The 18,320-nt window shown below is 41.1% G+C and overlaps 1 protein-coding gene across 1 annotated transcript in view; it reads left to right on the plus strand.

The window, feature by feature from the left end:
• The window catches only part of slc38a3b (solute carrier family 38 member 3b), a 138,830-nt gene that overhangs the window by 86,887 nt on the left and 33,623 nt on the right, over nucleotides 1–18,320 (plus strand). The window contains exons 8-12 of the mRNA XM_048547513.1: nucleotides 5,538–5,620; nucleotides 7,631–7,689; nucleotides 11,251–11,418; nucleotides 13,963–14,042; nucleotides 17,054–17,154. Of these exons, the coding sequence (XP_048403470.1) occupies nucleotides 5,538–5,620; nucleotides 7,631–7,689; nucleotides 11,251–11,418; nucleotides 13,963–14,042; nucleotides 17,054–17,154 (491 nt within the window). The remainder of the gene's footprint in view (nucleotides 1–5,537; nucleotides 5,621–7,630; nucleotides 7,690–11,250; nucleotides 11,419–13,962; nucleotides 14,043–17,053; nucleotides 17,155–18,320) is intronic.

Genomic DNA, 18,320 nt, shown 5'->3' on the forward strand with positions numbered 1-18,320 from the left:
GAACACCTCCGCTCAGTTCGCAACAAACAACTGCACCTCCCAGTCGCAAACCATTTCCACTCCCCCTCCCATTCTCTTGATGACATGTCCATCATGGGCCTCCTGCACTGCCACTATGATGCCACCCGAAGGTTGCAGGAACAGCAACTCATATTCCGCCTGGGAACCCTGCAGCCATATGGTATCAATGTGGACTTCACCAGTTTCAAAATCTCCCCTTCCCCCACTGCATCCCTAAACCAGCCCAGTTCATCCCCTCCCCCCACTGCACCACACAACCAGCCCAGCTCTTCCCCCCCACCCACTGCATCCCAAAACCAGTCCAACCTGTCTCTGCCTCCCTAACCGGTTCTTCCTCTCACCCATCCCTTCCTCCCACCCCAAGCCGCACCCCCAGCTACCTACTAACCTCATCCCACCTCCTTGACCTGTCCGTCTTCCCTGGACTGACCTATCCCCTCCCTACCTCCCCACCTACACCCTCTCCACCTATCTTCTTTACTCTCCATCTTCGGTCCGCCTCCCCCTCTCTCCCTATTTATTCCAGTTCCCTCCCCCCATCCCCCTCTCTGATGAAGGGTCCAGGCCCGAAACGTCAGCTTTTGTGCTCCTGAGATGCTGCTTGGCCTGCTGTGTTCATCCAGCCTCACATTTTATTACCATACTTTGTTATCTTGATTTAAAAAGTACCCAGTCTGAGAAGCTCACACAGAAATGTTTGGGGACAGAGCTTATTGTTCTCCAACAACCCACATTTGCCCTGGAAAGCGGTGATGAATGATTATCTTGAATCTCTGAATAAAAACCAAAAGAACTGTGGATGCTGTAAATCAGGAAAAAAAACAAAGTTGCTGGAAAAGCTCAGCGGGTCTGGCAGCATCTGTGAAGGGAAAAAAAAATTTACATTTCTGGTCCAGATGAGCCTACCTCCTCATCCTTTCCACTCTTTCCAACCTAGTCTGTACCAGGACTTTCGGCCTCTCATGTTGCCTGAGAAAGAAAGCACAGCCCTGCTTGACATGGAACAGAAGGCAGGATGTTAACCTGCCTAAAACCTGTTCATTAGCATAGTGTTAAAATCCGGCCCTGTGTGTTCTGAACAGTCTGGTGCTTGGAAAGAAATGATGAGAAGACTGCATGAGTTTCTTTCTGACTCACTTTCGCCAACCATCTCAGTGACCAGGCAAGATGAAAGGCTGGAAATGGACACCCATGATGATACAAAAGCAATGAGCAAAAGGATGTGGAAAAAGTTCTGGGAAATGGTAAGCAGCTGGACCAGCCTTTACAAAGTTATTGTCTTAAATCAAACTTCGCAGCTGCACCATGTCCGCTTCCTATAAAATCCTGTAAATTTGCACACTGTTGACATCTGAAGTGCGTGACTCATAGCTTCAATCCCCATTTAGTTTTCAATCTCCAGCAGACCTCTTTCCTCCAGCTCAGTTGCATCAGGGCTGAGAATGAAAACATGTAATCCACTTAACATGGGAGGCCAAGTCCATAACCACTGGGACCTGACACATGGGGGGATGGCTGCTGATCTTTGAGAGAGCTCATTCAGACCTGCTTAATGGAAAATCACTGGCTGCTGAGCTATAACATTACAACCAGGACTGATCCAACAGTCGAACTTTCTGAGAGTGCTGCCTATTAAGGTCAATGCCTGAGTAGCACTTTCTGTACCAAAAGATCTTCAAAATGCTTCATTCCATTAATTACTTTCTTCAAATTGCATTCAGAATTGCTTTGTTGACAAACAGACGTGAAAGTGTTAATTCAGTTTCCACTGTTTTCTGACATCTGTTCTACTCATTGGAAACAAATTCCCAGAAGAGTTCTTAAGCAGGCATTGGACCATAATTAGTATGTGCCTGTTTTAATTGACCATCTATCATGCCTCAACTGGCCCCAACCAATTTAGCACTGCTCCAAGTGCTAATATATATTGGGCACAGGCTGTCCCACTCCTAAATTTGTCAGTGCCTCTTTATTTAGTTAGTAAATGCTGAACAATAATAAATAGCTGCATGTCAATTTCTAATTTCACAAGTCCAAAATTAGTTGCAAGTTACATGCAATTGGATTTTTGAAATATTCCATCCCACTTTTGTTTTCTCATACTTTCTTAAAAAGTACTACACAATAGTAGTCAGTTTATTTCTGATAGGTTAGCAAGTGGCTATCTTTAATAGGAATGCTAGCTGACTTTTTTTGTCTTAGACTAGAGGGAATATAGTCAGGTCTTATCCTGTTCTGAGTCACAGTGTACGCATAAACACACATGGATAGACTCACAATCTACACACATATACACACCACACACCGACATCAACACACGTACCATCTATCACTTTACACAAACATACACCACATTATGTACACATGTCTGCATTATACACAAATATATACATGCATGCACACAATCATCTGCGCACACACATTGCAGTACACACATCTAACAGCTCTCATTCATATTCATAAACATACACCATGTGTATACACAGAAATATGCACACGTTTCAGTAGCAATTATTGGTCAATAAAGGATAAAGCCCAATCTGATTCTTCACTTTCCCAGGAAGAATACAAAGCCTGACCAACTTAATCAAGTACTCATGGTTTTTGATTTTGATTTGACTTGATTTATTGTTGTCACGTAAATTGAAAAGACAGTGAAAAGCATTGTTTTGCATGCTAACCTGACAAATCATACCTTACGTAAGTACATCAGGGTAATAGAACAGAATACAGAATATAGTGTTACAGCTAGAGGGAAGGTGCAGAGAAAGAGCAAAACTAATATTTTGGAGCCTGTTCATAAGTCTGATAACAGCACGGAAGAAGTTGTTCTAAAATCTTTTGGTATGTACTTTCAAACTTTTGTATCTTACCCCGTCGAGAGGGGACCACAATTTTTGTCTCTTTAGTGATGCATGTTATTTTGTGTGATTGATAAATGTCTTGAGCAGGATATTCCGTCATCAGTAAGTCTGTTCAAACAACATGCCAGGTGAGTAATTAAAAATAAACAGTGTAAGAAAGAAGTAAATATTAATTTTAAAATGTGTTACATTGACTTACAAATTGGACTGTTTCTGATAATACCACTGCAAACCACGACCTGTACTGAACAGAAGAATCACTTGCCTGAATTAGGTAATTTTTTAAAAAATTAGATATTATTATTACCTTTGCTAGAATTCATCATTTCACTCCCAATTTTCTTAGCTTTCTCCTCCTTTTCCAGGTTTACTAAAGTCTGCTAAACCTCACACCTACGTATATGCTGTTTTGAACTAGTTGCTGAGAGAAGTGAAGAGTCAGTCCTAAGTAACTCCAATGATTTCTTTTTGTTTTGAAGTCCATTTAACTGAGGCTGAGTTTGTCACTGACCATGGATAGTTGCCAGGTGTGTCAAAGCTGACTAGAAAGTACTGCCTTGGGTTGTAAATCCCAGAGAAGGATTTTCTGACTAGCTGAGTGCCTCAAAGGAAATAAATAATGTCGAAACTCTCCCATGGAAGTAACATGAGTCTCCAGTCAGTTTTCCAACGGATAGGCGAGATCTTATTAAATTAAGCCCAATGAAATTACTTTTTTTAGGGGCAATGAAATGCTATCTCAAAGAGTTGCAAACATAATACTGTTTACTAAGTGGTGAGTTACCTGAAAAATATTAGTGCACTATTGGTTTGGAGACAGTCATCTATAGGTTGCATCAGCTATCTGTATCCCAAGTACTCTAAATGACTGGAAAATGAAGAGTGTTCTGTATTGACATTGGTCCTTTTCATTAAGAGAATATTCACAGCCACTGATTTATTAATACTGACACAGTAGATTTATGTCAGAGTTAGTCTGTTAAAGACTGCGACATGACCTTCATTTTCCAGGAGAAGCTCATTGTGAAGCCATTGTAAAGCCATAGACCGCAATATTTGTGTTCACCTAATCCTCACCAGGCAATTGCAGAGAGTGAGTGTTCAAGCAGATTCAGTGCTTTATCACACCTCTTCAAACAATCATAAAGTGCCTTGTGGACAAGGAATCATTTTGAAGTAATGATTTACCCTGTCCACGATTAGCAGTTTCCCATAAACATTAAATGGTGAAATGACCAGTTCATCTTTTTGTTTTGCTTAAAGAGGAAACTTATAAAAAGATTGACGTGTTCCTAAAACATAGGGGGTCACAGATAAGTCTCAGTTTAATTTCCCAGCTACTGCTCTGAAACATTAGTCTAGATTAATTTAGCTACTGTTGCACAGGATATCGCAGTCATCAACTTGAATTCAGAAGAGTACAACAAACTGAGCCAAGGTGACACTAGAAGAAGTTTAACAGTGAGATGCTTCCACAGTCTGAGTTAAAATCAGCATTTGTTTCATATCCGTAACACAAGAACTCCACTGTGAGAGTTCGCATGAATACAGGGCAACTCAAGAACCCAGAAAAGAAACCTGTAATCTCAACTGTTCAAGTTAGAATGAGAACAGGATGTCAATCAAATCCACAAAATGTGTTCATTTCTTCAAACAATGGAAAAGACATTCAGCTGACTCTTTTGGCCTGAAAATGACCCTTTGAACGTCTGGTTGTGACCTTGTACCCAGTTGCCCACCTGAATCGTCTATTAGGAAATACATTAAAAAGGCACCCAGTGTTTGTAAGGGAGACCATTTCAATATGTGAATTGGGGTGCTGTGCTTATTCCAGGAGTTTATTGCTGTTTTCGAACTGAAATGGGTCAGGCATATTTAAATGCCAGTGCCGTCTTTCCAGGTGCTGGGAGAGACCTAGACAATACTCTTTAAAGGTGGGAGAGTAGGAAATAAGCCAGTAAGAAGTTTTTACATCATTTAAATACTTAGATTACTATAAAATACATTATTGGGTTTTGAACATTGCTGGGAAGATCAGTATTTTTTGCCCGTGCTGATTGCATTTAAGTTGAAATTTGCATTTCCCAAGATGATTTCTCAGTTGATCAGTGTTTGGCTTCCCTGATAAAAAGTCATTATCCCAAATAGTCTCCAGGCTTTTCTCAAATTGAAGGCAAGGTGGTTCTTTTACACCGATGTCGCTGGGATTGTAATTCAAAGACATGCAGGAATGGTGGATTTTAAAATGTATTAATAAATCTGAAATATAAAGCTACTCAGAATAAAGATGACAATGTTATTGTAAAATTTCGTCTGGATCACTGATGAATTATGGAAAGGAAATCTGCCAATCTTCCCAGATCTCATACCCACAGCAATGTGTTTGATTCTTAACTGGCCTCAGAAATGGACACCCATTTCAAGGCCAATCAGAGATGGACAACATATGCTAACCTTGTCCGTGATGCCGGGATGAAATGGATGAATTAAAAAAAACTGTCTATGCAGCATATTTACAGTGTTCTCTGTCGTAATCTCAGATTCCTCAAGCTCACTTATTTAAAAAAGAAACTCTGCCCTTGATTCATTATTTGTGATGATTTCTCACTTGGATGGGTGCAAACTTTCATTTTAGTTTCATCTGTTTTTCAGCGAGTGGTACCTGAATGGAAACTATCTGGTGGTCATGGCATCAGTTACGGTCGTTTTGCCTCTGGCATTAATGAAGCAACTCGGTTAGTGTTCTGTAGAAGAATCTTCTGTGTTTAATACGTCTGTGAAGTGGTATAACAAAATTGGCTTTCACTGCCACCAAGTAGTGCATCACATTGAGGCACTGGATCGTGAAAGAATGGGAACAATTTGTCTAATAAGGGTCATTTATTTAGTTTGCTACAAATATAGATATACTCCAGATGCTGGAAATCTGAAACAAAAGAGCAGAAAATATTGGAAATGCCCAGCAGGTTCTGGTGAAAGGTCTTTTACCCGAAACGTTGGTCGGATTTTCATGTTAGGCCTTGAAAATGCCAGCCAGGCCCCCATGTTCAGGGATACAGACTTATCCCAGCTTTCTATATCACTCATATTTTCATCTCCAGGATGTATGGGTGGATGGAGTTAGAGTTTTCTGAGTTTCAAGACAGTGTTGAATGAGCAAGAGATAATGGGAACTGCAGATGCTGGAGAATCCGAGACAACAAAGTGTGGAGCTGGATGAACACAGCAGGCCAAGCAGCATCCTTTTCTGATGAAGGGTCTAGGCCCGAAACGTCAGCTTTTGTGGTCCTGAGATGCTGCTTGGCCTGCTGTGTTCATCCAGCCTCACATTTTATTATCATAGAACAGTACTGCACAGGCCAGGCCGTTCGGCCCACGATGTTGTGCCAACCCATTATCCCACTGAGATCAATCTACCCTGCATACCCCACATTTTACTATACTTCATCCAAGAGTTGCTTAAAAGTCTCTAAAGCATCTGACTCCGTTACCACTGATGGCAGCGCATTCCCCATGCCCACCTATAGTTCTGGACCTTTTGATACTTAGCCAAACATTCATAATACCCCCAGTTATCGAAACAAATTGACAATATGGTCTATTGAAACTGAAATTCCAGATCTTATGCAAGGTACAATAGTGTTCCTTACCCTTTCAATGCAGATTGCCTGTCAATTAATTGAGTGTGTTAAGTGCTTAAAGTTTTTTTAATTATTCAATAGCGTAATTGGAATCATGACAAGGGCTATCCAACAGATGATCTCCAATTTTGAATGAGTCTGGATTCAGAACTGAAAGAGTTTAAGCAAAATCAGAAAACACGTGACAATCTCCTTCAGACCACAGGATTTTATAGAATCTGCAACGCACAAACAGAACATTCAGTCTTAACAGTCCACACCGTTGCCAGTGTTTATACTATAAGTGAGTCTCCTCCCATCCTTCCTAATTGAAGTTGATCAGTGCAATCTTCTATTTCCTCCTTTCTCATACAAGCATGTGCATTTAACAATTTGTTGCATCTGCCCCCAGTGCAATGGTACATCAAAATGTTCTGCAATGGCCCACTCCATCCCCCACCAGTCAAACACACTGAGAATCATTTTAAAAACACAAGGGGAAAATGTTATTCACTACACTGGCTGCTAACTCTGAAGTGCTTGAGTCTAATTTGAAAAAATGAATTCATAGCCACAGGAGGTGTAATTACATCACAATGAACAGCCCAACCATTATCTGTCAAATTGAATGCTTGTCAGTTAGTGATTTTCCATAGAAATTTGAAAGATTGAAGAATGTTCAACTTAAATTCCAAATAATTAGTTGGAGCAAAGAAGTAGGTCACAGTTGTTTTCAGTAACCCTCTCATGGCTTTTGGACCCTTTTATTAAGTAAGTTTCCGAAATCAGGTTGTGTTTTGTCATCTGAGTTGATGGTTGTTTCAGATGATTTTTGGTTCAAATAATTCAAATGATCTGGGGAGGAGGGGAGAAGATTTAATAAGAAATGGCTGAACCTAGACCGTCTACAGCCAGTAGTTTTCAAGTGAAAATCTCAGAACTAAGGGTTACTGAGAAGGGTACAAGTGCACAAGAAATCTTTTACTTCTTTTCAGCTTGTGTACAGATTCAGATGAATAAAATTCTCTGATACAACTCTCATTTTAACTACGTTAAAGAGAATTCTATTCAATATTTTTGGAGCACTTGAAAAGTTAATGTTTTCTGTGCATCTTTTAATTGTAGGCTACCTGGGATACACCAGTGGTTTCTCCCTGAGCTGCATGGTTTTCTTCCTAATTGTGGTAAGTTTGCTAACATCAGTAGCTTGGTAGCAGAATTAAGCTCCTTCCATGAGGGTAAAAAATGAGAAGGCTGTGTATTTGGCAGAATTGTATTCTACAGACAGTGATAATCTGACAACATGCAAGCAGTTCAAAGGTTTGGAACAAGATTAGGCATTCTGATTGGTAACAACTCCATTTATGGCCTTTGATGTGTATTCTATAGATACCCATTAAAAACATATTGGTCAAAATCTCAAAAATTTCAGAAGCCGCAAGTTATTCTTAAAACAAAAAAAAAGTGCTTCCATCATGTTTATCACATTGCATCAGCTGTGGCTCATTTGGTCATATTCGTGTCTCTGAGTCACAAGGCTTCAGGTTCAAGTCCCACTCCAGAACTTAAATCAAGACTGACATACCTTGAGGGCAGCATTTAAACTAGGGTGGCAGAGGGGTGGGAACGGGAACAACAGGCTAGTAAGCGCGGGGACTGGGGGACAAAAGAGAGACTGAGATATGCATAGCACAGAGTAAGAGCAGGCAGAGGGAAGTCACAGGGCTCAGAGGGACTGGAGATCTGGAGTGCATTCATTTCAATGCAAGAAGTGTAAAAGGTAAGACAGATGAACTATGAGCAAGGATTACTGAATGAAATTATGATGTTATTGCCATTACGGAGACATTGTTAAAGGAGAGACAGGACTAGCAGCTTAACATTCCTGGATATCGCTGTCTTAGACAGGACAGAAAGGGAAACAAAAGGGGTGGGGAGTTACATAGCTGGTTAGGGATCACCTCGCAGCTGTGTTGAGGGTGGACACATTAGAAGGATCTTTCAGTGAGTCATTATGGGTGAAGGTGAAGGGAAGGGTGAAATCACAATGTTGGGAGTTTTCTATAGACCTCCCAACAGCCCATGGGAGACAACAGGAGCAGGTATGTGGTCAGAAACTGGGAAAGTGTAAAAAAAAAGCAGGGCGGTTGTGGTGGGTGACTTCAACTTTCCTCTTTATTGACTGGAACTCCCTTACAGCCAGGGGCTCAAATGAAGAGCAATTTGTTAGATGTCTCCATGAGGATTTTTTGGAAATAGTGTGTTGACAATCCAACCAGAGAAGAGGCCATACTAGACTTGGTATTAGGGAATGAGCCAGGACACAAGATTGATGTTTCAGCATGAGAGCATTTAGGTCTGAGTGATCACAACTTGGGTGGCACGGTGGCTCAGTGGTTAACACTGCAGCCTCACAGTGCCAGGGACCAGGGTTTCATCCCTCCCTCGGGCAACTGCCTGTGTGGAGTATGCACATTCTCCCTGTGTCTGCATGGGTTTGCTCCGGGTGCCACAGATGAATTTCCAGAGGATTAGAGATTAGCCAATGTTGCTCCTTTCTTTAAGAAAGGAAGCAGGGACAATCCGGGAAACTATAGGCTGGTGGGCCTGACGTCTGTGGTGGGGAAGCTCTTGGAGAAGTTACTGAGGGACAAGATATATGCACATTTGGACAAAAATAGACTAGTTAGTGACAGGCAGTACGGTTTCGTACCGGGAAGGTCATGTCTCACCAACCTGATCGAATTTTTTGAAGAAGCGACAAAGATAATTGATGAGGGAAGGGCTGTGGATGTAGTTTATATGGACTTTAGTAAGGCATTTGATAAAGTCCCACATGGCAGGTTGGTGAAAAAACTAAAATCACCAGAGGTTCAGGGTGGGCTGGCTAGATGATACAAAACTGGCTTGGTCATAGAAGCCAGAGGGAAGTGGTGGAAGAGTGTTTTTCAGAATGGAGACCGGTATCTAGTGGTGTTCCACAGGGATCAGTCTTAGGTCCCCTGTTGTTTATAGTGTATATACATATGATCTGGAGGAAATTGTGGGTGATCTGATTAGTAAGTTTGCAGATGACACAAAGATTGGTAGAGTTGCTAATAGTGCCGATAATTGTGAAAGGATACAACAGGATATTGATAAATTGGTTACTTGGGCACAGAAATGGCAGATGGAATTTAATCCAGATAAATGCAAAGTGATAGATTTTGGAGGATCCAATTTCAGTGTGAATTATACTGTAATTGGCAGAACCCTTAGGAGCATTGACAGACAGATGGATCTGGGCGTGCAGGTCAACAGTACCCCAAAAAATGGTAACAAAAATGGCCAGGTGATTAAAATGGCATATAGCATGCTTGCCTTCGTCGGCCAAGGCATGCAATACAAAAGTTGACAAACCAATTTGCACCTGTATAAAACCCTTTGTTAGGCCACAGTGAGAGTATTGTGTGCAGTTTTGGTCACCAGAAGGACATGGAAGCTTGGAGACAGTACAGAGAAGGTTCACCAGGAAGTTGTCCAGTCACTGGGACATGGGTTATGTGGAAAGGTTAAAAAGATTAGGGTTGTTTTCACTGGAGAGACAGCAGCTGAAAGAAGACCTGATAGAGTTCTATAAAATTATGAGAGGCATAAAATAGGGTGGATGGTCAGAGGCTTTTTCCCAGGATTGAAGTTTCAATTAGAAGGGGCACAGGATCAAGGTGAGAGAGGGAAAGTTTAAGGGACATGTGAGAGTTATCTCACAGAGATGGTAGGAGCCTGGAACACACTGCCAGAAGAGGTGAAGGAAGCAGACACGTCGGTGACATTTAAGAGGTATCTAGATCATTACATGAATGGGGAGAGAATAGAGGAATACATACTGAACAAGGGCACAAAGTTTGTTTTTTAGTTTAGTTAGGGCATGATGATCGACATGAGCTTGGAGGGCCGAAGGACCTATTCCTGTACTGTATTTCTCTTTTGTTCTGCCAGTGCAGTCTTGAGGGAGTGCAGCACTTTCAGAGGCGCTGTCTTTCCAGTTCCATCTGCCTGCTTGTGCGGTTATAAATATTCCATTACACTACTTCAAAATAAAGCAGGAGCGTTATACATTGTGTCCCGGCCAGTACTATCTCTCAATCAATACGTAACAAAAATTACCTTGCTATGATCATGTTCCTGTCTCTGGGAGTTTGCCATGTACAAATTGGCTCCTGAGCTCTTACATTGGAAAAGTGATCTAATTTCCAAAGTAAAACACATTAAAATGTGCAAGGGTCACAAACATGCGTGTCCTTTTTAAAGTTATAAACTTACGTGTGGCAGTGCTGGAATTTTTAACGTCTCCAAGCATTCACAACCATTACAGCAAACTGTCAGTTAGTAAAAGAGTTCTGCTGGTGTCTCAATTTGGAAGAGTGCAGCTCTTGCACAAAGATTGCAGGTAGAAGACACAGAGCAGCAGAGATTAGTTTAACTGATTAATATTAGACAGCTCAGAACAAATCTGCCATTTTTGAATGCTGAATAGAAGTGCGTGGTTGATGTCTAGCGGAGGTTTTAATAGTTTCCTGATAGGGTTGGCATTATTGCGCCCAATGCTTTCCTCAAATATTTTAGTGAGTTGATCAAACGAACAAATTTATTCTCATCAGAGTAACTTCTCTTAAAATGCAAAAGAAAAATTCAATACTAGAGTGCTCAGAGTTTGTATGTTAACATGGCCAAAAGTAATTGTGATCTTTATGTGGCTGTTTCAGGTGATCTACAAGAAGTTCCAGATTTCCTGCTCATTTAATAACATCCATGCAAATAGTTCCCTTCTAGACAGTATCAAATATGACAATAGCACCAGCTACAACAGTAGTGACGTTCACAAAGTTACTGAGGACCAGTGCACCCCTCGGCTGTTTACCGTGAACTCTCAGGTAACTTAACAGCAGGATCCCTGTGGAAAATACTTTGAGGTTGTGATCTAGCCCTGACTCTGCAAATCTGTCTCCTTCATAAGGAGGCCGCCGTCTTCCATATTGTCATTCTGAGCGGCTGGGGCTGGAATGGAGGCAAGCAGGCAGTGAGACCAAACAAACACTCTCTTCCATTCACTCAGTCATATGTCAGCTCAGTTATATCCATGGCTGTCAGACCTTCAAATCTCATCTGCCCCTCACCTCCCCATGCACACACACCCACACCTCCATGCTGCTTCTCATCACCTTCATTTCTCCTCCATACACCTGCATTCGCTTTGGACATACTTCAGGAATTGTAGAGTCATTCAGAATGGAAACAGACGTTTCAGTATGAATTGTCCATATGACCATGTTCCCAAACTAAACTAGTCCAACTTGCGTGCGTTGGGCTCATATCCGTCCAAACCTTTCCCATTCATCCACCTTTCCAAATGTCTCTTAAATGTTGTAACACTACCTGCATCCTCCACTTCGTCTGACAGTTCATTCCACACATGAACTACTCTCTGTATAAAAGGCTTGCCCCTCATGTCCTTCTTAAAACTTTTTCCTCTCACTTTAAAAATGTGTCCCCTAGTTTTGGAATTCCCCACCCTAGAGAAAAGAACCTTCTATTCACCTTCCAAACCCCTCATGATGTTATCACCTCTGTAAGGTCTATCCTAAACCTCCTGTGCTCCAGTGAAAAAAGTCCCAGCCTATCCAGCCTATTTTTAATCACTCAAACCCTCCATTCCCAGTATCATCCTGGTAAATCTTTTCTGAATCCTCTCTAATTTAATAATATCCTTCTTACAACATTTTTTAAAAATATTCATTCACAGGATGTGGCTGGTGGCTGATCACTTATTGGCCCAGAGGGCATTTAAGAGTCAACCACAATACTTCTCAGACTGGTGTCACATGTAGGCCAGACCAGATAAGAATGGCAGATTAACTTCCCTAAAGGGCATTAGTGAACCAGATGGGTTTTTCCTGACAATTGGTATTGATTTTATGGCCATTGTTAGACTATTAATTGATTATTAATCAAGTCCAAATTCCACCAGGCTCCTCAGCAGGAGGGTGGCACAGGGGCTCAGTGGTTAGCACTGCAGCCTCACAGCACCAGGGACCCGGGTTCAATTCCAGCCTCGGGGGACTGTCTGTGTGGAGTTTGCACGTTCTCCCTGTGTCTGCGTGGGTTTCCTCCGGGTGCTCCGGTTTCCTCCCACAGTCCAAAGATGTGCAGGCTAGGTGGATTGGCCATGCTAAATTGCCCATAGCATTCATGGGTGTATGGGTTATAGAGGGATGGGTCTGGGTGGGATATATGAGGGGGCGGTGTGGACTTGTTGGGCTGAAGGGCCTGTTTCCACACTGTAGGAAATCTAATCTAATCTAAAAAAAACTCGGGCCTCCAGATCATTACATCATCAGGGTCTCTGGATTCGTAGTCTAGCGATAATACCACAAGGCCAATGCCTTGCCCTATTGCGAGGAAGTCTTTTAAATGGATAAATGAACAAGATTGAACTGTCACCCAGCCACACAACATAAAGAAAACAAAACACGACCATTGGAAAATAACTATTTTCCTTCAAGTAGTTGTTAAGTCATAACAGTAAAACAATTTTCATGAACCAATCAAAGATAAACAACTCTTTAGTAACCTCTTAACGGAAACAAACTGTGTTCCCGATCCCCTACTGAGCGAAACAGTTGAACTATTTTGAAGCTCAGACAAGCATTTGTAATGTTCAGCTGTCATTACAGCATCTGACAATTGAAGCCCATTTAAAGTGAGGGTACAGATATTTTGTTTTTCCATTTCAAAGCAAATGACCTGCCAACCAAAGAATTCCAGGAGCATCTGGCTGTTCCTTATATATCCACCCTTGGAGTTAAGTTCCCCCTCGGCTCGTGATCCCTCTGAGAAATCGTGAACTACGTCTCCAATCAGAGGAGCTCAATTCAATCAACACTGCATGACGGATTGGAAAGGTTTGAACTGCCCAATCCATGATGGAACCAGCAAAGTCTGGAATGTTGTGTGCAGGCTTGCTGCTTAATAACTTTTATTATGCACTGGCAAAAATTACTAGAAACAGGAATAAGGGCAAATGTCCCAGAATCATGTCTGCCTGTCATTTTCAAAAGCCCCGTTCAGTGAAAATCTGGGCCTTTGAATCTGTAATCCAGAGCATTGATGTATGAGACATTCCAGAATTTGTTTTTTGAACGTATTTGAAACCCTAGCTGATTGAAAGCCTTGTTACCTAATAGCGTTTTTGGTTAACTCCATCCTATAGGATCTCCCATTGCATAGTTTGCAGCAAAGTAGAGAGCACAGTGTTTAATACCATAATTTCTCAATTCTCAATTCTCAACTACCTCTTCAATTGAGGAATAATAATGAAGTTGGAGGCTACAGGGTTGGATCTAATGTTGCAAATATCTATCTCCCATTTTCATGGTTTGTTTTAAATAAATTCAAAGTTCTTTCTCTCTCATTTTCAGACTGCATATACCATTCCCATCTTGGCTTTTGCCTTTGTCTGTCATCCAGAGGTATTGCCTATCTACACAGAGCTGAAAAAGTATGTATGGACGGGGTTTTCAATTGGTCTAATGGATATCTTTGCTCTAGAGCTGAGCTACCAACAATGGTGCATTTTGAGTTCTGTAGTCATTGAAAATTTAATGATCCAGCTCTTTTTCCATTGTCTGTAAAATGAATGTGGATGAGTTCAAATATGATCTCTCAGTATTATGACTGCACGTCCATTTTAGCAGAGGTAGATTCTTGACTGACAAGTGAAGTCTAAGGATATTGAGGGGAACCAGGAATGTGTATGTGAGGATCAGCCACTTGTTTTTCAAGGGCTGAATGGCCTCCTCCCACTCCTAATTCATCTGGGCCATATGCCAATCAGGTATTTGCTCAGGTTTTTTTCAGTATTCATTTAAGTGAGTGGATGTTGCTGGCTAAGCCAGTATTTATTGCCTACGCCTAATTTCCCATAATACAGTTAAAAACCAAATACAGACTGTGGAATCACCTGTAGACCAGGTAAAGATGGAAGATTTCTTCTTTAACTGGGCATTAACAAACCTGATTGGTTTTATAAAACCAATCAATCACCTTTACCTTTCATTACAAGCTTTTTATTTAGATTAAGTTCAGAATTTAAAAAAACACCGCAGTAGGATTAACACAGCTGTCCAAGCAGCATCCCAGGAGTTCGGGCTGGGACCCTTCTTCAGAACTGGATTTCTGAAGAAATGGATTTTAAAAATGCTTCTCTGATACTGTCTGTCCTGCTGTGTTCCTCCAGCTCCACGCTGTGTTATCTCTGACACCAGCATCGGCAGTTCTTACTATCTCATAGTAGGATTTGAACCTATATCCCCAGAACATTTGCCTGGCCTCAAGATAACCAGCCTAGTGACATTACCACTACCTCCACATGCAGTAAACCTTTCCCACATGTGACAAGTAAAGCAGGTTTTGCAGGCATTGCAATGTCAAGCTAGAGTTTTTCCAATTCATGTTGGTTAACAAGCACCATAATCCACTCCACAAAATTAAGTGAGGAGAGAATCATAGACAAATGGAAAATCCTGATTTGGAATTGTCATGGGGCATGAATCTTCCCTACAGAGATAGTAAGAACAGCAAATACTGGAAGTCAGAGTCAGTACAGTGTGGAGCTGAAGGAACACAACATGACAGGAAGCATCAGAGAAGGAGGAAAGTTGACATTTCAGGTCGGGACCCTTCTCCAGAACCTTCCCTATAATTGAGCAGAAGAATCACAAATAGTGAGCTGGAGGGAGATCCTTAGGGCGTGAAGAACGTAAAGAATGGGAGTACCCAGTAGACAAGAAGCCTTAATAAAAACCGAAAGAACCATGGATGCTGTAAATCAGAAACAAAAGCAGAAATTGTTGGAAAAGCTCAGCAGATGTGGTACCATCTATGAAGAGAAATCAGAGTTAATGTTTCGGGTCCGGTGACCCTTCCTGAGAAGGGTCTAGGAAAGGTCACCAGATCTGAAATGTTTACTCTGATTTCTCTTCACAGACGTTGCTAGACAAAAGCCATTATCTGTCATCCAGAGGTATTACCAAAAGAAAGAGGGAGTTCTCTGAAATGCAACAATAGAATTAGGGGGCTGAAAGGTAAGAGAGAGATTCTAAAGCTCCCTTTCTCCGAGGAATTCTCATAAAAAAGGGCAAAAAAATGGAACTTAAAAGGTGAAGGAAGCAGGAAAGAAACAGGCCTCTTTTTTTCAAAACTGCTTTGGAAGAGCAAAAGTATAATTAATCAATTTTCAAAGAAAATTAAAGATTTTTAAAGATTAAAGAAAAGATAAATGCTATGGACCCGATCTTATGTGTGTGAACAAATGCATTTAAGTGAGATAAAATTGCACCTATATATCACTTTCACTTTTTCATTTCTCCATCAAAAGATATCGGGGAAAAAAGTTACTTTTCACAGTTTCTTCCAAGTATGGTAGTTCTGGGCAAGGCAGTGGAGACTAAGGTGCTAATCATTTAACCACGATGCCATCTCCCCATAGATTGTAAACAAGGAATGCTTTGTTATGTCACAGCATTTTAACAATAATTTGTACTCGCAATATTGAAAATCTTCTTTTCAAACTGTGTCACAAGAAATAAAGGATAGTTACTGGGATATAAGCTGACAGGAAAGGTCTGTTAACGTAGAATTCTGTGCAGACTGTCATGTTTTTAAGGAGAAAGCTGGATTTCATCAACATTGGGTGGCACAGAGGCTCAGTGGTTAGCATTGCTGCCTCACAGTGCCAGGGAACTGTTTCTGTGGAGTTGGCCTGCTCTCTCTGTGTCTGAGTGCATTTCCTCTTTGTGCTCTGGTGTCCTCCCACAATCCAAAATGTGCAGGTTGGGTGGATTGCTCATACTGTGCTGGCTAGGTGAACTGCGGGAAATGCAGGGGTAGGGGCTGGGCCTGAGTGGGATGCTGTTTGGAGGGTTGGTGTGGATGGGCTGAATGGCCTTCTCCCACACCATAGGGCTTCTACAATGAAGCTTTCAGAAATGCTGCAGTGGGAGTTCAAAACCATCTCCCTAATCAAAGGAGACCATCTGCAGAAGTTGATCAAAATGGTGTGTTCTTTTTAGATCATTACATAAAGATAGGTAGCAGTGTTTGCATTGAGTCAGTTTGGACCTAACTGCTATTTACATCAGTATGAAGCCTAGTAACTTGTCCTGTTTGTATCGAATGTGTCACCAATTGATGGCTCATTTGGAGAAATGAAAGGCACAAATATCTGATTCAGATCATCCTGGGGATCCTTAGTTACGTCTCCAGGCCACATAATTGTAAACAAACATATGTCAGTGTGAATTAACTCTCAGGAAAATAAACTGATCAGAGCATTTGCTGCTGAACATAAGAAGCTATCTTCAGCAAACCTAAAGTTGTAATTTCAGATGTCTTGTATGTATGGATATGTAGATATAGGATATGTAAGGGATATGTAGAATTTCCTTCTTTAATGACAATACCAAAAGCTTTTTGCTGTTTTATATCTGACATGATTAACTTGTATTTCAGCCCCTCCAAGAAAAAAATGCAGCATGTGTCAAACATCTCTATCCTGGTCATGTACCTCATGTATTTTCTTGCTGCGCTGTTTGGATACTTGACATTTTATGGTGAGTTTAAAAAATGCATTTTTGCTCATTTGCATTCCACATTGTGTACGAATGTAGAAACAACACGAGACATTCATGTGAACTTAATCAATTTGCAATGTTTGGTTGCACATTATAGATTAGGTGAATGGTAGGTGTCTTTTCCCTCGGCTGGTGAATTTCAAGGCTAGGGACCATATTTTTAAGGTGACAGGAGAAAGATTTAAAGAGGATATGATGGGCAACTTTCTTACACAGAGTGATTCGTGTATGGAATGAACTTCCAGAAGAAGTGGTGGATGTGGGTACAGTTAAAAGACATTTGGATAAGTACATGAATAGGAAAGTTTTGGGTGGATATGGGTCAATCTAAAGCAGGTGAAACTAGCTTTGCTTGGGATTATGGTCGACATGAACTGGTTCGACCAAAGGGTCTGTTTCAGTGCTGTATGACTCTATGACCTCTCTTTAAACCGATCTTCTCATAAATACCCTGCTTAAAATTAGACACAGTATTTAACAGTGTTCTTAGCAGCATTATACAAATTTCCACCGTAGCCTGCTTGCATTTTGTTATATCTGTAGCTTACTTTTAAGAGAATTCATCATGTGCTGTATATATACAATGTTGCAGCTCTGCCTAATAGTTAGTCTGTTGTGGATCTGAACACACACCCTCTCACACACCCCTACCTCGGTGGTTCAGAAGTCTCATTGTGGCTCACCGAATTTTGAGTCAGGAGTAGGGAGAGTGTTCCTCTTCAACAAATCTAATGTTTAGTGCTTGATTATTCATTTCAGCAGTCAGGTTATGTTGGCACAAGTTGGTAGGGAATGAGGAACAGTCGCAATTAGTTGAGAATTTTTATACGTCAATGATGTATTCCTAGCATATTTGGACAACGAAAACAGTGGTTAAATGAAGACATGCAAAATGATACCTTCTGCCAAAAGAACTCCTCAGACATATTTTCAACAACATAAGACATGCTGAAATTTGAGAACGTTGATAATTCATGTCTGAGAATTTCTCAAGGCTGGTTTGTCATCTTGTGTAATGAGATTTGTTCCAACCTCCGTGCATTGATCAGCTATAGTCATCTCTGTTGGATTTGAGATCCCAGGGAAACCTCCTTTTTCTTCTCATTTCTACATATTTGGGGTCCACTCCCAAAAAGTGTGGCTGT

This window comes from Stegostoma tigrinum, chromosome 11, assembly GCF_030684315.1.
Source record: "Stegostoma tigrinum isolate sSteTig4 chromosome 11, sSteTig4.hap1, whole genome shotgun sequence".
In the NCBI taxonomy this organism is placed as follows: domain Eukaryota; kingdom Metazoa; phylum Chordata; class Chondrichthyes; order Orectolobiformes; family Stegostomatidae; genus Stegostoma; species Stegostoma tigrinum.